General features: G+C 39.5%; 1 protein-coding gene across 7 annotated transcripts in view; it reads right to left on the bottom strand.

Moving 5' to 3' along the window:
- CHCHD3 (coiled-coil-helix-coiled-coil-helix domain containing 3) overlaps window positions 1–25,565 on the bottom strand; it is a 158,058-nt gene extending 132,493 nt beyond the window's left edge. For 4 of the 7 annotated variants that reach the window (XM_030015475.1, XM_030015476.1, XM_030015477.1 and 1 more), the window contains exons 1-3: window positions 25,396–25,565; window positions 23,402–23,489; window positions 15,344–15,430 (exon numbers count right to left, since the gene is read on the bottom strand). In XM_030015475.1, coding sequence (XP_029871335.1) covers window positions 15,344–15,430; window positions 23,402–23,489; window positions 25,396–25,479 — 259 coding nt within the window. In that variant the 5' untranslated portion in view covers window positions 25,480–25,565. The remainder of the gene's footprint in view (window positions 1–15,343; window positions 15,431–23,401; window positions 23,490–25,395) is intronic. The other 3 variants (XM_030015479.1, XM_030015480.1, XM_030015481.1) reach the window with 1 other exon arrangement.
- Window positions 25,566–26,512: the final 947 nt, after the last annotated feature.

Genomic DNA, 26,512 nt, shown 5'->3' with positions numbered 1-26,512 from the left:
CCATTCCCACTACCACCCCGAGTAATTTCAGTATCCTGAAGAACTTAAAGAAGTGTCAACTTCATAGTAAGTGCATCCCAGAGCAGACAAATTTGGAAGATTTTCAGGCAAGTACATTTACGAAGGTCACACTTGCATCCCAGTGCTTTCTTATACTCCTACAAGAGCGTAAAATGAATGCAGCTCCACCATTTCCGAAGTCTGAATGTGCTAATGCACAGCTCACATCACAAGACAATTTAGATAGATGGTCAGTAATGGGAACTACACTTAAAAAGCCATAGTGCTACAGCCAGAAATAACTCTTCTCTGTCCTCTTAGCATGTGAAGGGTGGATGCTGATAGGTATCTGACAAGCAGTATTCTCTTCAGGATAATGGAAATGGAATACCACCAGCTGCATTGCCAATGGGCTCATTACTACGCTCAGATCTAGCAGCAGGTTGCACAATGCTTAAAAGAGTGACCAGACTCTTCTACTTAACACCACAGAGACAGAATACCGCTATATGGTAAAAACCACAAAGCTCTTGCCTGGATCTTAACAGACCAAGCAGTGATTGTCAATGGACAAGGACCTTTTGCCATTTTGATGGCCTCCAGTGTGCAGTAACCTAACCTTCTTATTTGTCCACCTACTATTTTGGAAAAGTTTGAAAGATATGGTTATTTATGTCTAATATTACAGTGCAAATGCATGACATTTCTTCCCCTTCATGCACAGATTCTAACTTTAAAAAGAGCACAGATAAGGTAACCAATTATTATTTAAACCATTTTCACTTACTGCAAGCACAGGCTAATATATACATTTGGTTCACTTAACTTCCCCTCCCCATGCACATACACAAAAAGGTAAATTCAGCTTCTTTAACATTTAAAACAAAGCTCCAAGAGCATGGAAGAAAGAGGACAAGACAGCCAAAGACGAGATCTGAAGAAACTATAAATTATGTCCAATACAGATGTATTGGCCAAAACCTCTGACCGTGCCCAACAAAGAGAAGAAAGGCAACTTCGAGAATAAAAGTTACAGCACATTTACTCAAGTTTTCTACCACATCATTCCAGTTGGTTTTACGCCTTCAGATGGATCTGCAGAGTGAAAGGGTGTGAGTGTACATCTCACTGGGACAGGGTTTTATTTTGAAAGGAATGCAGGACAGGCTGGCAGTTATGGAAGCGTAAGAGCATTCTCTGCATGCCCTTGTTTCAACACTTCTCCATTCGGCCTTTCCAGACAGGGAAGACACCGAGATTCCTATCCATCCAATGCCCTTCTGGCAAACCTGAGAAGAGGCTTATTCTGCCATGTTTTAGAAGGCTACAAAACCTATGAAAATGGTTTTGGGAGCCACTCGTAGAGACAAATACCGTTTTCTGTAGTCCAGCTAAAGACTAACATGATTGGTGTTAAAAAAAAAAAAAACAAAACCAAACATTTATACAAACAAAAAGAGTGTGCAAAGCCATTTGCTTAACCCTTATAATTGATTCCCTATTTGTGCTTCAAAATCAAATGAACAAGGAAGTATACACCTGATATGTTTCCCAGGGTCCAAAACACTTTGATTAATTACAGGGACAACTGATGAGGTCAGAGGAGCTAAGGGTACTGAAGAGCTTACACACTTACCAACAGTTACTGAGGTTTCAGCTATATAATACGCACTTCATCTTGAACTTCAAAGGCCACCCATTAGCAGTATTGGAGCAAAGCCAAGAGCTTCACATGACTACCAACAATGCTTGAGAAGCAGTCAGCAATTTTATCTCCTAGGTCTACTGTAGGTTGGTGCACAAGGGTATGTGCAGCTCAGCGACTCTCACAGCATTTTTCTCCAACTCCTCTGCCCTTGCTAGTCACAAGATCTAAATATGTACCTTTTTCCTCTCACTCTAAAGCAGTTGCTTCATAGAAAAAGCATTCAGCATGATACTAAGATTACAGCAAGAAGGCAGCACCTAAAGCTGCAAACAATACACATTAGGTAAAGCAGACACCTGCAGCCTCAAAAAGGTTAGCGTGAGAAATCAGAAATACAAATACGGAAAAATTAATCAAATAGCCTCTAGCCTGCAGAGCTGGAAATCTGCCCATTAGTCTTGCATTTTCAAAAAATCATTAACGGAAACAGCATTTATTATCAGGCACCTTAACTAAATCCTCTTGAAAGGGCAGGTGCATTAAGTTATTAATGAAGAGACACTTAGGTTTGATACAATCAAACATCTTTTAGAAAATACTTAGCTAAATAACATTCAGAAAATGAATTTACTGGAAAAAAAAAAAACAACGCAAAAAACAGTTCTAAACCAGTTCTACTTTTCCTTTTCATTCAGCTTCGCTACAAAAAAAAAAAAAAAAAAAAAAAAAAAAAGATATCCAGTGAACAGGATATCCTTCACAGAGAAACTTCTCAAAGACCAGAACAGAATCATACAGATGCCCTCCAGGCCATTTGACCATCTTCCTTAAAAAGATAAAAATTTGCTTTTACATGAATACCTCCAAGGATGGAAACAGCCCTCTGGGCAACATGTTTCAATACGGGACTGACCTGATAGTGAAAAACCATCTCCTTACAGGAGAAAAGCACTCTTGTTTCAATGTATGCCTCTTCTCTACTGTCTTCCTGCCATGCACCACCATGAAGAGGCTGGTTCTGTCTTATCAATAACTTCCTTGCTGAAACAGTACTTCCAAGCCTAACCAGTCCAGGTCCCTCGGCCTCTCCTCTCAAATTTCAGACCACCACTCCTTCACCCAGGGAGCTCTGCAATGCATTTGGGGCTACACTGGCTACTTCTGCCTTCAAATAAACAACTCACAAGGAAGGACAACCCATGCCATTTAAATTAAGTACATGGCTTGGGTGCAATCCAGAGGACTAACACAGGGGTACGATACACAAAACCAGAATGCACAATCTTTAGCATCTGAATGCATCAACAAGACAGCAAACAAGAAGCTACATATGCGACTGTCGTGGTTTAACCCCAGCCAGCAACTAAGGACCACGCAGCGGCTTACTCACTTCCCCCCCCCACCCAATGGGATGGGGGAGAGAATCAGGAAAAAAAAAGTAAAACTCCTGGGTCAAGATAAGAACAGTTTAATAGGACAGAAAGGAAGAAACTAATAATGATAACAATAACAATAATAAAATGACAATACTAGTAAAAGGATTGGAATATACAAAAAAAGTGATGCACAATGCAATTGCTCACCACTGGCTGACCAATGCCCAGTTAGTTCCAAAGCAGTGATCTGCCCCCACCCCGGCCACCTCCCCCCCAGTTTATATACTGGGCACGATGTCACATGGTATGGAATACCCCTTTGGCCAGTTTGGGTCAGCTGTCCTGGCTGTGTCCCCTCCCAATTTCTTGTGCCCCTCCAGCCTTCTTGCTGACTGGGCAGGAGAAGCTGAAAAATCCTTGACTTAGTCTAAACACTACTCAGCAACAACTGAAAACATCAGTGTGTTATCCACATTCTTCTCATACCAAATCCAAAACATAACACTATACCAGCTACTAGGAAGACAATTAACTCTATCCCAGCTGAAACCAGGACAGCGATTCAGTTCATTTTTTACATCAGTACTCAGCAGAAGCTGTTAGGAAAGCGTAGTTATAAAATGAGTGGTAAATTGATGTCATGGATTAGAAAAAGGCTAAGACAAAATGAAGAACAGAAAGCAGTAGCAATGGGAAAGCTAAACAGAGACTTTAAGCCCTGCACATGAATAGTCTAAAATAATTTTAATCAAGACTTTTTAAGACTGGAAAACTTTAAAATGAAGAAAATAAGGCCAAGCAAGCTAAGCAGCACAATGGTATACAAATTCAGTTTTGAAAAATGGTCACACACACTGGAAAGCATAATGCAATTTTACCTTACATTTTGCTTGGTATTTTAATCAACCATAATCACATGTAAGTCCCGACTATCGCACAAAGAAAATTTGTTTAATGGCCAGCTGGGCATGAAAAGGGAGAAGGTAGAAGGGGAAGAGAAGGTCCAACATAAGAAGGTCCAAGTATAGAATATATAAAGAATTAGAGAGAAAGAATATGAAAGACAGATATAAGACGATGCACCTCCACACTTCCTTAAGCACAGTATAAGTCTTTCCACACAACAGCTAAAGCCAAGGATAAGCTTCGCTGAGATCTATTTCAGTTCCATCAAAATTTATGGGCTTAACACACAATAATCACTTGAAACATTCTCCAAACTATTTTGTCCAATAGCTTAAGTTAACATTTTCTTTCTTTTAAGGCAGAGGGGAAACATTAGAAAATTTAATCTTTGACTAAACAAAGCACAGAAAAATTGAGAGGTTTTGGGGGGGGGGGGGGGGTGTGCGTCAGAAGCACTAACATAGGCTGGTTTCTCAGAGATCCGCATTGCACTTTTCTCTGCCCCCTCACATTAAGTCAAGCTGATCTCTCTTGTCCCTAGGACACTGTCTTCCTTGAGCACTTCTCCAGTCTCCAAACTTCAGCTTTCTCTCCTGTCTCCTAGCTTGGCAATACACAGCACAGGCTGTAGCTGCTTTTGCAGAACACGTGCCAATCTGCCAGCCACAGCCTATGTGTGGAGTGGTAAACCTTCAGCAAAACAGCTCAGGCAGCTGAAGATCTTCTCTCCATAAAGGTGTTTGTCTTACTCGTTCCTACCCAGCCCTTGATTTATCCAAACCTATAGAAGTATCAGGGCCTTGAGTCCTTCAGTCCCCCTTAGTTAGATTTCGATGAAATAACTTAATAAATTCGGAAGTTATCAGAAGGCAACAGGTGAACATATGGCACTACCACACAACTCTTTTCCTTTGGGAAAGCACATAAAAATCATGGAAAGAAAACCTGAAATGGCTCAACACAGAGAAGAGACAAGGTATAGAATATAATAATGTAAAATAGGCAGCTCTGGGTTTCTATTCATTCTTCCATCACACATTGTTAAAAAGGCTCACAACAAAGCTGACAGGGCAGCATTTAAAAAAATCTTTACTTTTGTAATATTTTAAATGCACAGTGGACAATATATTGTCAAATTCTTTTTGCAGAACTGAAAAGCAAGTAAAATCAAGGGGTGGTTAAAAAAAGACTAAAGAAAACTTACATGAAGTGGAGTTGGAGAACACTGCTCCAAGTTATGTACCAACCATTGCCAGAAACAGGAAGACTTCTTTTTTGCTGGAAAAACTATTTCACAATTACTTACTGCAGAATTTCTTGCCTTCACCTCTGTAGCATCTGGTATTGACAACAGAACATCAGAGCATTCAAACCATCGATCTGATCCAACAAGGCAGTTCTCATGTCCCTGTGCACATTAAGTATGAACATTAACCAGCTCACTTGGGACAACGTACCTTAGGGCTGTCTTTAAACCCATCATCTGTCTCAGTAGCTGGCAGGGCAACTGCAGCTTTGTAGACATTAAAGATAATGAAGATGTCACAAGGAAAATTCCTAACTGTGCATTAACAGTCATAAATATTGAATCAGAAGGCATACTTCGGCAACTGGTACCTTCACAACATCAAGCTGTGGGCTTATAAACACATTATGGGTCTTCCATAATTAAAACACTTTTCCCACCTACATTCCAATTTAAGATGCATAATATGCAATTATTATAATATTTGCAAATACCCTCAATTTATTCTCTCTACTTAATAAACACTCCAGTTTGGTCCATATCTAAATTTCATACATCACACAAAAAATATCAACAGTAGCCATGTAAGTTGAACAGCAGAGAAAAGACAAAATATCAAATCCATTAATCTTTAATTTAAAAAGAGTAGCCAACTATATAAATGACAGGCACTTAAGTAGCGTAATTTCCTCTAGACCAGGGAAAAAAAGTATATACTTTGTTTCTTATTCAATTAAACAACAAGAATGTATTATTACCTTTCCTGACATTCTCAAAGTTGTCTCAAGTGGCTAACCATGGAAACAAAATTTGTCTCACCCCTGAAATAGGTTACTTGAGGTCCAGGTTAAAGTGCACTGGTAAATCAATGCGAGACAGTCCATCTACACCTCCCCATGCTGCGTGCCGTCGGTGCGTACATACAAGCTTCAGCTCATCAGAGCTGTCAATCTGGTAACTCTTTTGAGCATCAAATTCACTGGTAGAATTATGTACTTTAGTTTGCTTTGGGTATCAGTAACACTGTCAAGGAACTCTTATCCTGGACTCCTAAAAACATAAGTTTTTAAGAAAGCCATATAAATATTCATTGCACACTAAAGAAAATAGTTAAGGCTTCTAGTTCTGAAATCAAACTGTATGATTTAAATACTGATTAAAGCCGCAGCAAATATATTTAGTGTGCTTAAATTCGGTGGTAAGGCAATGACATCATTAAATATACTCTTCTTTCTTTAATCATTATTTTTGAAAGAGCCTGGATTTGCTGGTAGCAGCACACAAGAGGAAACAAGGAAATGTTGTAACTGTTAGTACATCAATATTCCCGGCATACTTTTTTTTTTTTTTAAATTTAATGGGTTTCAAACACTGTTGTACCCAGTCTTTAACCCTATAAATAGTCCAAATTAGTCTTAGGCTCAATGGAAGAAATAATGAACCATCCCTTCATTCCACCAGCAGTAAAGAAAAAATTCCAGAAATAAGTTATTTGCTTTAAAGACCAAAGCATCTGTTTCTCTCGCTATCTCTCTCAACAACAAAGGAATCCCTTAGAGACCCTCAGGAAGTTTACTGTGGTATGTACAACTGAACTATCAGAAACAAGTATCTATGTGTGCCAGAACAGACGCTTTCATAAGTGACCTTATTACACATATCCCAAATTTCTTTATTATGAGCCATGGATCAGGGCGTGGTCAGCATTTACACTGGTGGTTGGGTTTTTTTAAATTTAATTCTTTTTAAAGAATAGCATTCTTAAGAATAAATTCTATTTTAAAACTCATACAAATTTAACTACCAACACATACAGCAACTCTTCAATTTAAATTCAGAATTACAGGCACTTCCTACAATCATGGATTCAGTACAAACATAAAGCACGCCTCCAAGGACAGAAATTTGTATTAACTGTTAAATATTGGTAACGTGCAGCAATACTTAAACAAGCTCATAGGATAATTAAATACAAAAACAATGCAATTAAGTGGGCATAATTTAAAAATATTTAATATTTTAGTTTCCAAAGGCGCTCTTGCATATATATTACACTATCTATTTTACAATGGAAATGTGGATATCAATCGATTTATACTAATTTAAATTAGCAACAAGATGGTACGTGATCTAGAAATAACAAAGGAAAGTTAATTCATATTAAGTTTGGAACATCCTCTTTTCAGTATCCCATTATTGTTGTAACTTTAGCAGTAAATCCCAGAACAAACTTGGGGGGGGGGGGGGGGGGGGGGGGGCTGGAAAAAACAGGGGAGAGCAGGATGACAAGGTTTTCCCCTGCTGTTCTTCGAATTGGGTTCTATCTGCCTGTGCTTAACAGTTATATTTAACAAGAATTTGCACCTAAACTAGAAAAGCAGAGAATTTTCATTACTCCCTAGCATGTCCAAGGTTACATTCTAATAATCTAACAGAAAAATCAAGCAAACAGAAATGGATGTATACAATCCACAGAAAGACAGAAAATTAAAAAATACAAAATCCTGAGGCTAAAGTTAGATCTTTTAACCACTAAACAAAGGAGAAATGGAGCATAGGAGAATAAAGGGGTAGGAGTCAAGAAGCAAGGACACATGAGCAAAGCTCTGTGCAGGACAAGGCCATCCTGCTGCACCGAAGAGCCTGCACAGAGAGCCCTTCCAGTCACCGATGGCTTAACAATAAAAGCATGAGCTCTTCCACTACAAAATCCTTACACAACACTCAGTCTGGGTTTTCGTATCGCCCAGAAAACACATCCTCTCCCCTATTCATGCTAAGCTCAGACTGTCAGCCCTGAATGCAGGAAGGGAGAGATGTCCTGGTGTCATGACAATCACAGTGGCAGAACAGACAGAGGTTCTCACCACAAATTTAAAATTGGATGTTTGTGTGATTCTTCCGTCAGACTTCATGATGATTCAAAAAAATTGTTATAGGAATTTCAATGCAGTATAGTGAATCCTCAAAAAATCTGTCAAGAATTTTCTTCCAGAAACTTAGAAATCGTTACAAAAGATATGCATGCTTGACAGAGACGAAACATCCTGTCTTAGAGGACTTAAGTTAGATACAACAAGTGACAGACACAGGGAAGCACTGCAACAGAAGAAACACGAAATATGGGCAATATATCTTGAAACATATGACAACTAATAAAATAACCCATTTACAACCAATAAGTGGATTGAGTTAAAGAAGCCAGTTAACATAAAAATCTACCTAATTTTTATTTTTGCTAGGAATTCCTGCTCTGCCAGCTACATGACTATGTGAAGCTTTACTGTAACTTTTAAATTTGTTCTCAATGCCCTTACAAGGTTGTGAATAATTTCAGCCAAACCTTCTTAATAAGCCATCCTTCTCACCCACCTCCATAATATAAGTGTATATATATGAAATAACTTATTTCAGCAGCTATTTAGCTGTAAGTCATTTTGCTGTCCTGTTCATTTTAAATAATTAAAAAAAAAAAAAAAAGAAAGATTAAATGGAAGCATCACATACCTTTACAAGGCTATCACTGGCAGAATACCCTTAGATTGAATACATCAGTTGAGAGACTTGCTATTCCAGCTGTCTGTGCTAGTAATTCCTACTATACATACACTGTAAGGCTTTTCTTGCTGAATACAATGGATAAAAAGCATCAGGATTCCATAATTCAACATTTTAAAAAATAATCATATTGTAAGCAATGATGGAAAGGATTTTATGATTCTGCTTTCAACAGGATTAAGCATGCAGTGTACTTTCAGGACAATTTAAATTGTCCAGTTCCTGATCTTTATGGTTCATAAGTTTATTGTAAAGCTATTTTATCTTACAGTATGGGGAAATTTACTGGTATCCCTTTTATTTTCTTCGACAAAATAATTTCTAAATTCTTTCACCACATGTATTTCAATGAATGTCTTCTACCACTATAGAAGACAGTGCAATAATTATGTATTTCTACACATAATCACTAGGTAAAAGTGTTTATAAACCAAAACATCACTTTAGTTTTACATTTAGAAGTTACCACTAATAGCAAAGAATTACTAACTGCTATTGCACAGGCCAGCACTCCCAAATGGGACTCTCCGTACTGTCAAGCCTACATAAATAGCAAATTTTGATGTTCAGTTCATCTACTACCAGCATCTTTAAAGAGGATTCTCCAGCTGTGATTGCACACTATCAGTGGCACTGAGAAGTCAATTTTACCCAATTACAGCTTTGGATTGCAGTCACTTTGGACAGGAATAAGAACATTCACAAAGCTGCTAATCGCTCTGAATCAGAAAGCCCTCTGTTGAAGATATTTTCACATACCTGTCCATTGGTGGGAATACAGGCTCAGAGTAGCTCCAGGCATTGAATTTTATTGTCAAATGTCCATGTACCAACTGTTTGTGAGGTAGGGGGCCCTGCTTTTATATAAATGTGGTTCAAAGCATAGGGAACGGGCCTTGCTACCCAAAGAAGGTTAAGTGAAGACTTCTAATGAGTGACTGAATGGCATGAGTTAACATGAATAGGTAATGGAATAAAGAATAATGTTATTTTCTGATGTTGTGCATTCCATACACACAGTGCAAATAACTGTACACATTTATAAGGAACAAACCCCCACTCCTTTTTTCCTTTTTCTTTTTTACAGATAAATGTTTGCAAAATATAAATTTCTATTCACCTAACTTTTCAACCTAAACTGAAATTTTGTGTTCCATTCACACTCACATATTGGTAACTTCAAATGATCTTATCGTGGCCTATGATAGAACCTGTCCTTTTGTACCAAATCAATCTGAACAACCAATCAGGAGAAAGAGGGCAAGGCAAATAAACATAAAGAAAGAAAACTGGTATTTGCTGGAGGATACAGTTTCATGATGATGATGCTTCATCAGCCTTCTGACATTCAACCCCTTCACTACTGCTTACACTATTTCCAAAGCCAGCTGCATACTCACAGCTCCAAATGCCAAAGGAAATTCTCTCCCTGCTTTGTGAAATTAAAAACCAACAGTAGTTTCCTTCCCATAAGCAACTAGTTAATGATAACGTGGCTTCTTGTGGATTTATGTTCTATTCCTCTTACATAGACAATAACCCTACCTTCTCTCATGTCACTGTACTATTTAAACAAAGAAGGTGAATTTTACGGCTGGCCCAGAGTTACGCACACAGTGACTGCCTACCAGCGCACTTGTATTGACTGATCAGTAGCACAACATACTATAGGAGAGTTTTGCCTACCTGTCCTGTAGTAGGGCGTAATTTGCCCGTCTCCCGGCATCCTGAGTGGTCACACAGTAGGTAATGCTGTAAAACTGTGGTTCCAAATGACCATCCTGTACTAATATGATCACACACCAAAGCCTGCATCCACCACTAATTCGCAATTACTCTGTTACTTAAAGCTATCACAAGACACATCAAATTTAAGAAGTTATCTTTGAATTTTACTAAAGAGGGGAGCAACTGCTCGTTTGTCCTATCCCACTGCTGTTTTCAAAGAATGGTGACTTTCTGCACCAAGTTCCTTCCCTTCAGCTGCTGAATTTCAAGTGCGTGTGACAGCCAAGCATCAGAAAGCATACCCAGAACAGCAGCACAACTGCTAGCTCCAGGACCTTCCAAAACCTAGTCTGGCCTATTTGCCTGCATTGCCCCAAAGCATCTCCCCACTTCATATTGACCCAAGCTCTACCAAATCCCCCAGGCTCACTGATGTATAGGCTTTTCCACAGTCTTGTAACTCTCCAGCATTCCCCTGCCTCTGCCTTTCTGCAGTTGGACTCGATGATCTTAAGGGTCTTCTCCAACCTAAATGATTCTATGATTCTATATGCATCAGGTACAGCTGCAAAAGCTCTTGCTGCAAGTCTCTGCATATCCTTATCTCCTCCAAGCTCAACCCTATCATCAAACCATCTTTCCTTTCTCACCAGTAATGCTCTGAATTTTTTCTGAACCGGGTTACGCACAAGCGGACACAGCAAGAGGTACCATTCCCCTCCTGGCCAAGGAGACCAGCCTTTTTGAAGGGAAAGGGACTGGTGAAGAAATCCGGTAAGAAGGAGGATGGAAATTTCAAAGCACTGATAAGGTGGAAGGGAAAGGATATGGCATTCAGAGAGGCAAATCTACAATTAAACTAGGAAAAGACACTAATGATGGTAAAAAGAATATGACAATAATGATGGAAAAGGTATGGGTACTTGCTGGAAAGAGAGACCTTTGTAACCATTCTGCAGCAGACCCACATCCAGTAAGGAGCTTCCCCCAGGCATCCTGAACACATCCTTTTGAGGAAATTTCTAGGAGTGGAACAAAAGCCTTAATATTCAAATAAAGTAAGTTGCAACATGCATTGGAGGATACACCAGCAGTTATTTTCACTTTGCAAATCAGTTCCACAGTATGAAGATAACCTATGATATATAATGCTGGTCAATAATCATATCAGGAAACACTGCAATAGTACTATTGTCACCAATCCATTTGCAAATTTTCAGATAACATGTAAATAAATTAATTATCCTTGAGAAATCTACCTCTCTGACTAGTTTGGATAAAACTGGTTAATAACTTTGAAAGTTACTCTGGGAAAGAGGGAACATAAAAACAAATTACGTAAGAGGCCATAATGCAATGATACTGTGAAAAAAAACAAGCAGAGAAAGTGCATCTTTACAGGTAAAGGTTAATGAAAGGAAAGAAAAAAAGTGTTTCACCCAAAGATAACACTCATCAATATATTTGCTGATCCTATTAACCAGATTTCTCAGTGGTTGGAGTTGCATGGAAAGATAAATCAAGATGCCAAACTTCTACACTGTACATTTAAAGCAATCTAACAACTTAGCACTAAATTTTAAAGGGAGTAAAAATTTTCCAGTAGAAGCTGAATATTCAGCAAAAAAAAGTGTAACCATCTCCGTATCAAGTCATAATTTTATTTAGCAATGACATGGGCACTGAAACTCTGCACAAAGTCTGAAAGCAATCACTTCACCTAAATTAGGTACAAAGAAGCCGGCAGTGATAAATAAGTGGATCTTTAACAGCTGTTGTGGTGTGCTCAAATCTAATCTCCTGTTCATTCATTCAAGTTATAACAACAGGCTGATACATGGATGTTTTGTATCAGTGCAGAGAAAACAGTAATTCCAGAGTTTGTTTATTCTGCTCAGATGCAAACTACAGCACATTCAGTCTCATCACTGCTGACTCGAGAAGGATACAAGGAAAAGAATTTAAACAGCATTTGTAACACGGTCCTGTAAATGAAAATCACTGACTTAGAAAGGGAAGTGCAGGAGAATCTACAAGTATTTTCTTATGTCCTGAGGATAACGTTTCCAGTTTCCTACATCCCATAGAGCAGCACGTTTATTTTAGAGAATAATCTGAAAGTCAAGCTTTCGTAGCAAAGTGACAGAACACTTATTTCATGTAATATTAATGGTAGGACACAAGAAGGTAGAAGTCAGATTAGAAATGGCCAATGTACACATTTCAAATATATGCATCACAACAGTATCAAGGGCACTTGAACTCCTCGCACAGGAGCAAGGATATGTTTCTGTTGAGGAAAGTGGACGCGACAGACAAAACATCGTCAAGCGTCTTCCTCCAACTTCAGCAAAACCGGATTTGTCAGCAGACAGCTACAGTATTGTCAACTTTGAAATGTGGTAACAGAAGTATTTTCAGCCCAATATTTAGCACTGTAATACTGCTTGTAATAATAACTGAAAACTGATGGTAAACAATATGAAACTATGATGTTTGACTATTTTCATTATTCAGAAATCATACAAAAATAAAGGATAAATGCTGAAATCTTTAAAATTCTCACAACAACAATCCAACACCTACATTTTTAATAACAGGTAATGAGATCTGCTAACAAAAACAACTTTTTCAAATGACTGGTCTCTAAACTGATGTAATACTTACACCATCTCCACCACTGATAGCTTTTTAGTGTTCTAAGTTGTTAGCAATAAGGAAAACAAGATACTACAGAAGGATGCAATGAGTAGCAGTATTGCCAAAACCAAGCAGATGCGACTCCATTCTAGTAATAAACTGCCTTGAGTAGTCACCAAGTAGCACATTAACCCAGCATGAACGAGCAAATGCAAGAGCTAGAAGTGTCTCAAATACTAGAAATTGAATTCAGGAATTTAATAAAAGGTGCAGGAAGAAAGAAAGAGGCTGTTCTAGCAGGCAAGAGTTCAGATACGAAAATCCTAAGGAGAAAGAGTAATCTGTCAGCAAAGAAGCTTCCGGTTAATTCAAAAATATATGAGGTTCACTTTTTCTTTGAGTAAAACATTCTCTCCTCTCCTCTGCATATGACAGAGCAGGTTAAAAGGAGCCCGTGTGTTCAGCAATCTCTTCAACAGACAGATTGGCACAGAAACAGACTCAGTCAAAACTTAGTTGACAAAGTGATGTAATGTGATATCCAGTGCTGCTTCTCCAAAAATTACAGTTTCCTTAGGTTTCTGATTAGCATTGAAGTCACTCTTCTATATAATCACTGCCTTTATTAATTCTTTCTACCAATTTCTGCAGATACTACTTTTTCTACTTAAATTTCAGAATACTCAGTGCCATCTCCCCCTGTTGAGAAATGTCACTTTGTAACATCAGGGATAATTGAGTCCTTTCTCTTATGATAAGCTGCCTCCTTCTCACCAAAAAAGAGAAGAAAAAAATGAGGAAGAAGAAAAAGAAAAAATCAAGCATCTTGGATGAACCACTCATCTCCACTCCTTCTGTATAAAGCTCGAGAGATTAAGGAGAAATAGAAGGCTTTCACAGGACAGGATGAACCACCGTATCTCACCCCTAGCCTAAATACCTAGCTTAGATTAGATGCCTATTTTTCAGATGATTAACATTAGGTGAAATCAAACATGGTTAATGAAGCTAAAAATGAGAATCAGATAAACTGGTTTCATGAAGCACTGTCAGAGGTACACAACAAACCTTGCAATCAAAGGGAAGAAAGCATGTCCTTACTCTATTTTTTAAATCTAGATTTCAAAAAACAGGTAATATTACCTGAAAATTGCAATTTGCAGTCTGGTGTTCCCCAAAACTTTAGTAATATATCTCAACATGAGATCATTGAAAATCAAGAAGTTCAGTACACGTGCAAACCAGTCTTGGCAAAAAAAAAAAATCATAGCAGTAGCTGAAACTGCATACTGTTCCCCTGAGGCAGATGAAAAGGTCTCTAAGTGGTTACCTTCTGTTTAACTAAAAAAACAACTAGTACAAAGCTTTCAAGAAGGAGCACTATACAATATACTTAACCTGCCTGATCTGACAAGTGATGAAGAGTTTTAGTAACACTTTGCTGCAGCCTGAAGATCAAAGAATAAAACAAAGCTTTTTCTTTTCATCTTAATGTGATAAACCACACATTTGAAGTATTCTTTAATATCACACTGAAAATTCTCTAACTGGTAAATAAATTGTGATGGAAAGAAAAGTAGCATTTACTATTAAAACCACAAGGTTTTATTACTTGGAGGTCTCCTTGTCCTGCACAATGATCTCTTACCAGTTCCTTGGAGGCTTGGTTTAGAAATATTTTGATACATTATCCCTTTATAGCAGTCCCTCACTTCTTTTCATTTTATTGACAGTTGTAGTCAGTGGAAAGACAATTTTGATAAGAATACATTTTACTATAAAACCAGAGAGGATGCTATATAGCAGAATGGCAATTTCCTCGCATAGTGCTATCAAGACTAATACTGGTGAAAGCAAACAGTTCTAATTTAGTCATTGGTTTTATTTCATTAAAAATATCAATATTTTTGATTTTATTCTTTAAGATAGCAAAATCATTCAGACTGCTCCAAATGACTTCTATTCTAACAATCCTTTCAATTACATACCCTTTTATCTTAGCCAGCTATCTGGTCTTTTTGACCTATAATCCCAGGAAGGTCTCTGAAGGACAAAGGAGAAATAGCTGGGTTTTATTCTGGTGCTCAGGCACAGCACGTACTAGAGAAGTCAAAAGGCTGAAATTTCAGAGTAAATATTAAATAGTTCAATGCCTACTACTGGCAACCTTCAGGACATTTAACTCTCAATATGAACCAAGAACTTGAGCACGTGTGAACTCTGATTTCTGCAAGAACATACATGGGAGATTTCCAACAAGGCCTGCAACAACTGTGTGCCAACAGGCATCATCTTCTGTCACATTCTGATTTCTAATGGATAATGTAACTGAAATTAAGAAAAAAAGAAAAAAAAAAAAGGATGAAAAAAAGCCCCATGTTACCAGATAGATTTTTATTTAATTCTAACATGAAAAAAACCCACCAAACCCCAAAACTCAAAAAAAAAAAAAAAAAAACCCACAAACAAAAAAAAAAAAAAAAAAAAAAAAAAACAAAAAAACCCAAAACAAAAAAAAAAAAAACCACAATAAAAAAAACCTCCACACTGACTTTCCACAAGTCTGCCTCAGGAACATTTTATAAACTCTGGCGGCATTTTCAAAAAGTTCAGCCTAAGGCTAGGCTCTGACTGTCTATGCTCAAAGATCTAAAACTTTGCCAGGATTTAACTACAAACAATTCAGTACTCAGAACTAGTAAAAGGCAATGGCACATATTCCATGCATAAATGCATAACCATTTAGTCCTTAAAACTCATTACTACATGCTTTTTTACAAGGGGCTCCATGAACTGTGCACAATCTTTTCCTCCCAGGTTAAATTCTTTTCTCTGTGTTTTTAGAGACAGTTTCCCTGGCTTTCGTAATTAAGCTTATTGAAGCACTATAAATTAACACAAGAATCACATGCCAGCCACCAACAGTTGTTTTTCAACATGATTTTCTGCTAACTACTGGAAGATTATGTTTTAGCATGCACGAATCTTGTGCTTCCACATCAAAAAGCAGGTGATTCTAACTTCTAACTCGCAAGCCATTTCTAAGCAAATACTTTGGATATGTTTGTTATACTAGCTACGACAAAAATTGTTTTATATGTGTACCGCACAAATACTCCGAAAGACTTTTAGAGCAAACGTCTGCACTCAGTAAACCCTAATAGAGCACATGCAGCCTTAAGCAGAATAGCATGAAAGTTAATTTCAACAAATCCACTTGAGACCAAAAAGCACACAGTATGCGGTACATAAGAATTACCTGTTTCTAAGAATATATAGAAACAAAAATGACACTTCCAAATGAACGCCCATTGAAAGATAAATTCTGCCTATCTGCAAAAAGCCACACACACAGAAAACCATTTGTAAAAGAAAAAACTATAAAAGAAGCTGACTATCATCGCAATGAATCTACCTCGGCCTGAGACCTAGTTACTTATACATAAGAGTAGAACAGGACCTGACACATGAGTATTCTTTCTTTAAATTTCATCTAGAGTATCAAAAGTTCTCTATCACTTGTAAAACGAAAACCCCTAAATAAATCAATCAAATGTCCCCCTAATATTTGACAATATTCATGGGATATACTGGCTTTCTCCCTGATCCTTACTGGGGGGGGGGGGGGGGGGGGGGGGGGGGGGGAACAAACCCCAAAACACAACTCAATCCCACAAGCTCTCAAAAACGTAATTCCTCCATTTGCAGAACCCTTGCAAACTCAGAATTCAGTTCTTTAGTTCCCTTTACAACACTGATTAACTACAAATAAAGCAATAGTGGGAGCAGAAGGAGAGAGGGGGGAACGGGAATCAGTTACTGAAATTCTAGCCTTAAATGCCTCCCACACATGGAGGGTTAACATTAACACAAATGTCATTTCTTGGAGAATATTTAAGTGTATGTATTTCATGCAGTCCACTACTATGCTGAGATACAAATAAGGTATTTCAGGGGGCTAGCTGGGTTGGCTTTTTTAATTGTTATTACTAATTTACCTGTAAAAGTTATTTTTTGTTTAAAAAAAAAGAAGTTAATCCTTCCTTGAACAACATCAAAATATTATTTCAATATTAGGAGAAAAAAAATAATTCTAGTCTACAAAAGCCTGAGGATTGCTTCATCTTGCAACACTCTCTGTCTGAAGATACAGTCCAGACCACTTGAGCCCTGCTTGTGCTCTCCATCTCCATTAATTGCATGATCTGGTTTATTCCCTTCCACTAGCACTAGCACTTCAACGACCGGTGGTGAAGTTGCTTAACCAGCTGATTCAGGAAAGAAAAACTTAAGTTTGACATAATCTGCAAAGCTGTTCCAAAAGGTGGTCGTCACCAAAAAGGAAGTGACACTATTGCTCTTGTGTGTGCTCCTACTTCCCTTCTATGAATAGACAAGGTTCAACTAAGGGAGCTAAGCTGGTACAAAACTCTTCTTGTAGGGTGTTTCTGGATGATTTAGATCACTGGACACCAATTTATTACAGGGACAGACATGATCAGACATGAGACCGTTAGATGAGGTTCGTTGTAACATCAGACTATAAGCTTAAATATATGACATTTGCACGAGAAGTTCCAACACCTTTTGCCATCCATTCTTGTTCTACCTTTGGCGATTTGTTTAAAATGTCTGTTGTTCCACTGGATCTATCAGCACTTGAAACACAATTAAAGTGGGCAGCCCAAATGCGCAGTCTTGATGACACCTCAAAGACAGTACTTCGGTGAAGAATCAAAACGCTACTTCTGAATTGGACAAATGTTGGGAATATAGTACGGGGAAGTGCCCCAGGCACATCCAGGCTTTTTCATTCACACCTTAAAAAATTTCTGTTCGTAAGAGAGATGAGCATTCGTAAGGTTGTAGATGCTTCTCTAACACAATTGTGTATCTCAACAATCCAAGACTTTTAAACAATTAAATTAGGGCTTTTTGCCTACTCTAATATTTTCATCACGTCTATCCAACCCTCCATTAATTACGCACCATCTTTTTGATGAGGTTAATACTGTACTTTGAGGACATGGAGTGAACTAAGCCCTTCCACAGCCCTGAAGTCCAAATTACTATGAACTAAAAGTAAAAAACCAGATGTAAAAGTTGCATTATTTGCTAGTTTTTCCTTCTAATTTCAGTACCATTTTACAAGGACATACCCAGCCACCTGAAAGCGTTCACAGAACACCTTGCATGTCACACAGACAGTGAGAACTTTAATTTATTCAGTACTTGCTTCATCTCCCATGCATAATTCCATCTTCCCTATACTCCTGCAATCCAGCGACATGAATGTCAGGCACAACTAAAGATTTGCTGTTACAGTGACAGCATTAAAAGTTTGGCATCTTTAGCAGTCTAGTGAGTTACAAGACGTTTCACCTTTTGATAATAAAAAACTTCCATCAATAGTGAACCTTTAACCCAAAGAATATCAATATACATCACTGAAAATAAAGTTATCTCCAAGAAACTCAGTGACAACTAAGTGGCAACACAGCAAGCCACATGAGAGCAGGAGCGAGCACTGCAGCATCACGTATGCGAGAACACCCAAGATGGCTTGCTCAAATGCAGATCACACATCAAAAAAATATATACCTGAGCAGGCTACTGCCTGGGTGTCAGAAGCTTCTGATGAAGCTGCCCTTCCTCTACAAGCCAATGTAGAGCACCATGTATCTACTTCCTTCACCAAGAGCAGTAAGATGAACCTTACTCAACAAAACTGCCAAATATTCTTTGGAATGTATTCTTGCCATAATAGTTACATTAGAGTCTTCCAAGATTTTCAGACCAAAAGCCTATCACAAGTCATCAGCATTTCTCACAAATATCTCTGCATCCCTTCAAAAAACTTCCCCCCCACATCCCCAGAGGTCAGAGGGAAATCAAAACAAAACCACAAGTATACTATTAAAAACAAACCCAATATTATTCTATAAGATGCAAATCACGGCATTCCAGGCTACCAGTGGTCCACAGACCATCTCAGTTTGCCACTCCTCCCAGGGAAGGCACTCCAGCCGCTGACCTTTGCTGAACTCATTCCAGCTCCTTTTCAACAGTTACTGCCCAGACAGGCAGGCCCCAGCCTGCACTGCGGCAAGGGGTTGCTCCTTTCCTAGTGCAGGACTTTGCATTTGTTCCTTGTGGAATTTCATGAGGTTCCTGTTGGCTCATTCCTGCAGCCAGTCTAGGTCCCTCTGGATAGCAGCCCTGCCCTCAAACGTATTGACTGCGTCCCCTCAGTTTGCGGTAATCTGCATTGAAGAGCATGTACTCCACCTCCTCCTCCAGGACATTGATAAAGCTGTTAAACAGGACAAACTCCTGCAGAAACCCACGATACCAGCCTCCGGGTAGAGTATGACCCATTAGCCACAACCCTCTGACCCTGACCATCCAACCCATTTTTTTTAACCCAACTTGTCGTCCAGTTACCCACACTGCAACATCCTAACTTGGATACAAGAATATTGGGAGAGACAGTGTTGAACACCTTGCTGAAGTCGAGGTAAATGACACCTACTGCCCGCCCCTCATCCACAAATCCACTCATTTAGTAGTCTGCCTCTGCTTCCACCTCCTGCTGACCTCATTTTTATGCTGAAGCTCTACCATGAGCTCCCTGTTTAACCAGACCAGCCTGCCAACATACCTATTAATTTTCCTGAGTACTGGAATGGACCGTTCTTGCACCAGGAAGAGGTTGTCCTTAAGGACCTCACAGCTTTCCTGAGCTTATCCCTCAGAGCTGCTACCTATGGGATCCCACCAACTAGCTCCCTTTATAAGCTAAAGTTCGCTCTCCTAAAGTTCAGTTAAATCATGGTTGCATCTCCAACTAGAATCTAATTCTTCAAACACTCATTCCTGTACATCTCAACAATACTTCCTTATATGTTTCCAACTGAGCCAAGATACCCTGGGCCACTGAAATTCCACCGAAGACATAGACACAAACACAACAGAGTACACAATTAAAAGGCATCATTCCACACAAATGAACAAAGCTACGAAATATAACTTTCTCCGCTGGAAACATGCGAGGTCTAACCCAATTTCTCAGAAGGCATCAGCAGTGCTCATTTTATTACACACCTACACAATACATAGTACCTTATGACATGGGTCCTTTACTGATTTGTTTTCATGAGGACAGTATAGTAACAATAACAAATAATACAGTTTTTAAAAAAAAAAAAAAAAAAAGAGTGAAAAATCCTCTGTGTCCTCAGTGTAATCTCTTTCTGCAAAGGGAGAAAAATGGCTGTCTGAGATGCAGATACTCTTGATAATTTAAGCATTTGCTCTTCTTTTTTTTTTTTTCATAATAGACTATTAGCTTTTCAGATATCCACTAAGCTAAAATGAATTAAACCATTCCCTTTGTGTGCTATGACTAAAGCTTTAGGTATAACATACACTCAGAAAAAGAAAAAAAAAAAAAAAACAAAAACAAACAAAAAGCACGAACTCATAGTCTGACCAAATTACTTTTCATCAATATTGCTTTAGGAATTACAGACATACTTTAAAGATTTTACACTTGTTAAATATTTTAGTGCATTTAATATTACTCAGAAGTCAGAAAATGATCCAAGCAAGCTAGGATGCTTTAAGACGTAGTATTTAGATGTCAGATTTCATTGTAAGTGTATGTAATTTCATCTTCCAACCCCAAACTGAAGTCAATAAATTCATCATATATTGGCAAGCAACAAGATACACATTCTTTCATGTAATCTAATCCATTATTCCTCTACCAAAAGCTATCAAAGACTTGACATAAAGAAAGGGCTGGTTTTAATAGCTCTAATGTTTCTCCCTCTAGACATCTTTTTTATTTTTGTAGAAAAGTGTTATTTGTCTAGAATATATAAAGATATAAATGCAGACTAACAAACTGTCAAGTTCGAAAGTTGCCCAGCTGGGAATCCAAAAGCCAGAGCCAGCCTCCAAACACCACCATCCTCGGATAACTCTCTTCAGAAGCAGTGAATGATCCACTCTGTCAGGAAAAACGAGTCACTATCACCAGCTTCAGAAACAGGACAGGAGGAGCTGCCTGGAGAGAGCTCTCATTAATGGTGCAAGAGGCTTTACCAAGAAACCAAGCCCCAGCATTGCTGCATCACAGAAGGAAGATACCCAGATTTGGGATCCAGCCCCCACAGCCATTAACCAGAATAGTTCAATATTAAGTGATCAGAGCACTAGCTTTGAAGTGAATGCCCTTCATGTAACGACACCTCATGAGACAAATGCAGACTCTGACAAGTTAGATGTAGCTACAAAATAAACAAAGAAGTTGACTGCTCCTACAGCATCAAAGAAGTTCAACAGTTTGTAATTCTTCGTCAAAAACCATTCAGTGAAAGAGGAATGGATGGTATGGTAACATGTACTTAAGTATAATTTAACCCTCTTAAATACAAATCATTTTAGCAACTGAGGTATAACACTGATTATACTTTCCTGGGGAAATACAAGCACTTCACCTAAATCACTAGTTCTTAAAGCAAAAACACACGTAAGGTTTCCCAAGATCACGAACGGTCACGTGATTCATTAAGCCTTTCAATAAACAAAAATAAAAAAAATAAAAAAGCACTATTTCCAACACACAAAGAAAAACAAAATAAAGGATCAAGACACGTACATACTGTGAATTAGCAAAGAATTGCTGGGGTATTACAGCCTTTATCTCTAGTCACCACATCCCAAAAATCACAGATGCTTACTCACAAGACTACTTCCTTAACTCAGGTGTAAGGACAAAAAGGGAACAAGCACTGCTGTGAAAGTAGGTAGGATGTGCAAGTATTATTTCACATAAATCCTTTATCTAGAATAATTTCTTCACCATAGTAAAATACATGTACATAGTGAGAACACTATTATTTAAAAAAAAAAAAAAAAAAAAAAAAGAAGATGGACAATCTGGCAGTCCATGCATGAAACTACAGCTCTACTCCATTCAAACCTCACTTAATCAAGCATTAAATTCTAAGCAATTTTATTAGGCAAACTACATTTCACAAGCCAGGTAACAGTTTAAGTCATTTTTAGCACTGATATTTTCCTTGCCTTCACTGTGCCACATTCTTCCTATTCATAAAGTGGAAAAACAAACCTCTAAAACAGCATCATTTGGGAGCCCCGATCTTTGTAAAGCATCCTGCGTTGGATTTACTTGACATCCTTAGATGCTTACATCTGACCTCTTCACCCCGGAACTCCTAGAGAGCAATTCACCTCATCCTGAAGCAGGATTCTCAAATAAGCCAGAGGAATTGTCCCCCAAAATGTCTTTTTCTTTCTACTGACTACAGAGGGAGTCCAGCTCAGATATAGACACCTACGCCATAGACACATTCAATTAAACAACAGGAAACCAACTTTCTGTGCTTCAGATGAAAGAAAAATGCTATATTCTGTTCATTCAAGTCTTGCTGCAAGGCCCACTACTGCCACAGGACTTGTTTTTAATCAGAGTGTTGTTTTGGTGGGATTTTTTGTAAGTATCAAGGCAAAAGGCCTTTAGGGAATACCGGTATCATTAATGTTTCTGGAGCACTGATAAGAAGCCTTACTTGAACCTTACAGGTTTCACATAGTCGACAAACATAAATCTCACGCTCCAATCTCCGCCATTCATTTTCACTCCTTCAGTAGCTACATCGTGTTCACTGTGCTGAAGTATTTCAAATTAGAGTACAGGCTGCCTGGCACGAACCCTGTTTGATGCATTTGAACAGGCCTCAATAATGAAATACAAAACGTTAAGAAAGCCATCATTTTGAGTCATCGATCTGTATAAACTGTATGTGACTTATTTCCACTATTCCACGATAGGAAAATAGCACATTATTCTTTTAATGTTTGCTTAACTATATTTCAACAGAAGCTCACTATACTAAAATTCAGTGTTGATTAAGTATGCAAGAATTTTCAATTCAGAACTCAATACATATTTGGAATGGATATTTGCTTTTTCTGTTGGTTTTGTTTTTTTTTTTTTTTTAAAAAAAGTCTTTAACAAGAGGAAATACCATAGAAAACCAAGTCTAATAAAAAGTTGTGGTTTACACCTTCATGTCAGTCAGAAGAAAACAAAGAGTAATTTAACTCCTCTAAAAGCCTACAAACTACTTCCTTCTTCAAAAGGGGATGAGAAAAAAAGTGAATGTCAAAAAATCACCTCTATGAAATGGCAATTAGTTCATTACGATGCTCTGAAAGGCAGATTTCATTTTCTTCCTCACATTAGGAAACAGAAAAACATGGGCGTACCTGCCCCAGATGATGATCGGTGCTGAGACTGCTGTCTTCCACTGGGTGAAGAAGGTTCCTTCATACGATCAATGACACTGTCAGATAGCTGAAAAAAACAACCCCAAACCCAGAGTCAGACTGTATCTCCTCCTTTATCCCCATTACCCCTCTCTTTACCTCAAAAATTAAGTAAAACTTTAAAAAAAGAGAGCATAGAGCCCCAAAATAAGATATGACAGCTGCTAAAATTCTATCCGCAATGCAAAACAAACCTTCAATTTCCCCTTACTTGTGGGGGAGTTCATCTCTGAGTGCAAACAATTAGACCGAACAAGATTTTTTTGGCGCTCTCAGAACACAAGAAACTGATATGACAAAATATAAGATACAGGGAACAGTAAAGGACACAACACCCTTTGACACATTGCTTGTAATTAATCAGCCTTTTTGCTTTTCTCAGTCATCTGGATGACAGTCAAATATCACACCGTGCAGGTGTAGAGCACTTAACCCAGGAGGAACTTCATCCCGATCAAGCCCTCAAAATAATTGTGCAACACAAGTGGTCATAGCAAGTGTAGTCAACCACTAAGTTCATTCTACCGTTGACACATGCACACACAAAAATACCGTCACAAATTATGCAGAATCAAACAGAGTAAGAGTAATGTCCAGTTTCAGATCTATTGTAACCCATGGAAAAAAAGTAACAGAAGGTAAAGTAGTAATAACATGAAAGCTTTTGTTTTCCAACTTACAACTTTCTATTGGTTTCCTTGAACACCAACTCTATGAACACACTGTATTGACTGCCCATGACAATTAATTTTAATTAGCAAATTCTTTACTAAACCTACAGCATGACGTCTCTGACTGGCAGAAATCTGTGTTACAAAGACTTTGCTAAAATCTGTAATCAAATACGCAAGTGTAAAATTCCTTCAGCATAAAATTTCTTAACCCAGTCCTCAAAACTCTCAATTTAACTTCACACAATTAGTTCTACATATGTAAACAGTTATGTATATCCCACTTTTGGATGCTCTGTTGACTAACATTATTCATTTAGTGAAGCTACGTTTTCCTAGTACCCATGATATTATTCAGTTTTTATTCCCAGTATTTCAAGATCCAGGATATTTTAGAAAAACTCCAGTAGTCCTTCCCAATATTTAAGCATGCTTCAGAGCAGATGAACTCTGGTGTGAACACTTACATTACTGTCACCCGTTTGCCCAAGAGCATTAAATGTGGAAAACACTAGTATGCTGAAACAGGCAGCTGTTACTACTGTGGTTCATTCCACAACACTCCTCCTCCCTAGGAGCAGTCATACAAAATAAAAGACAACTTATTATCCTTCCTGATATGAACGACAGCGTCTTTCATTGAAACGTTTCTAAGCTGCGAGATTTCTCAAAGTGTCTCGCCTCACGAACTATCTTCTGGTATATTCTAGGCAACAGCATGCCGTAAGTAGGAAAAAAATGGGAATGCTTCTGCAGGTACACAGGAAGTCGGATATACGGCACGAAAGAGAGCGAAATATGGGAAAGGGAGGAGCTCTCCTATCTATGTAGAGGTCAGGGAAAGACAAAACAAGCTCTGCTAGTTACACATCTCTCCCACAGCTGTGGTAACCAGGCTGGGGAAAAGGCTCTCCCATGATAGCTTCCCACCCGCGGTGTGTGCTTCTTGCCAGCACCAGAGTGCACCGGAGCACAAAACCCGCCTGAGAAAGCGGAGCCGGAGGCAGGGACGGGACGGAGGTCACTGCGGGAAGAGGGGATGGAAACGGAGGAGAGCAACCGCCAGGCGTGAGGGGACGGAGCTGCAGGGACAGGAGCCAGCAGCGTGGAGACATAAAAAAAAAAAAAAAATAAGACGAGAGAGGAGACCGGGAAGGACCGAGCTGAGGGGGGGGTGGGCAGCCCAGGGTGAGCCAGGCCCCGAGCGTCCCGCTGGCTACCGGCGAGAAGCGAAGCCCAGCCGCGGGGGAGCCCCGCTCTCACCCGCACGCCCTTCACCACCGTGATGTTCTCATTCTCGTCTGCCTCGAAGGTGACGCGCCGGGTGCTGCTCCCGCCGCCGCCCATCTTCGCCCGGCGCACACCAGGCCCGCCGACCGAGGGACGGGCCCCAAGGAGACTCGCCCTCCACCGCTGCCAGCGCGCCCCGCAACAAGGCCGCCTCTCATTGGCCCGCCGCTCGCCCTACCCCGCCCCCCCGCGCGGAGAAACCGGCTCCCTATTGGCTGCGGGGCCGTAGCCATGGAAACCGCGCACACACCCCCCCCGCTGAAGAGCGGCGAGGAAGCCGGAAAGGGTGAGGAAACTTTTTCGGTTTAAACTTCGGGGTGGGGTGGGGGGGTGAAAGACTACAAGTCCCATGATGCTTAGCGCCAGGAGGCGGGGAGGGAGCGAGCCGTGCTCCCGCGCAGTGCCCGCTGGGTAGTGTAGTTCTCGCCATGACGGGGCTGCGGTGTGGCTGCGGGGCCGCGCTGAGCGCGGGGAACTGTCGGTCCCTAACGGCTCTCCCGTGGTAGGGCCCCGCTCTGAGGGGGCTTTCGGGATCCCCCCCCCCCCCACCACCACCCCCCTTCCCGCCATCTCTGCTTGTCCCGCTGGGGCTGAGGGGCGGCGTGCTCCTGCCCTCCCTCAGCGAGGCCTCGCTAATGGCGGCGGCGTGGGGTGAGAGCCGCAGGCTTCTGCCGGAGCTCTGGGCCTGAGCTGGTGCCTCATCCCATTTTCCACATCATAACAGCATAAAATTACCATTAGCGTAGCCCCTTTGGGCATGTAATTTTCTTTCCAAGAGATGAATAATGTTAATAACGCATAACACATTTTCTTTTCAGCCTACAATATAAACTGCATGTGGATCTGGCTGTTCTGTGACTCAAATCCCGCCCTGTAGATCCCATGGCCTATCTTGATGTCCAGAATTGTAGAGGTGCGTGCTGGGAAGACGTCTGAAAGGAGAAAAAGGTGCTCTTTAGTGTACAATAGCAGAAAAAGTATTGCATTCTGAATGCCAGTGGTGTCAGACACACCTTTGAATTTCCTTATCCTAAGTATGAGGCAACAAGTACCTTTACAAAGCTGGAATATGAGAGTACACATTATTTTG

The sequence above is a fragment of the Aquila chrysaetos genome, chromosome 5, assembly GCF_900496995.4.
Source record: "Aquila chrysaetos chrysaetos chromosome 5, bAquChr1.4, whole genome shotgun sequence".
In the NCBI taxonomy this organism is placed as follows: domain Eukaryota; kingdom Metazoa; phylum Chordata; class Aves; order Accipitriformes; family Accipitridae; genus Aquila; species Aquila chrysaetos.
Note: the sequence above shows the minus strand (reverse complement) of the source record. Positions and strands in the feature narration are given on the sequence as shown.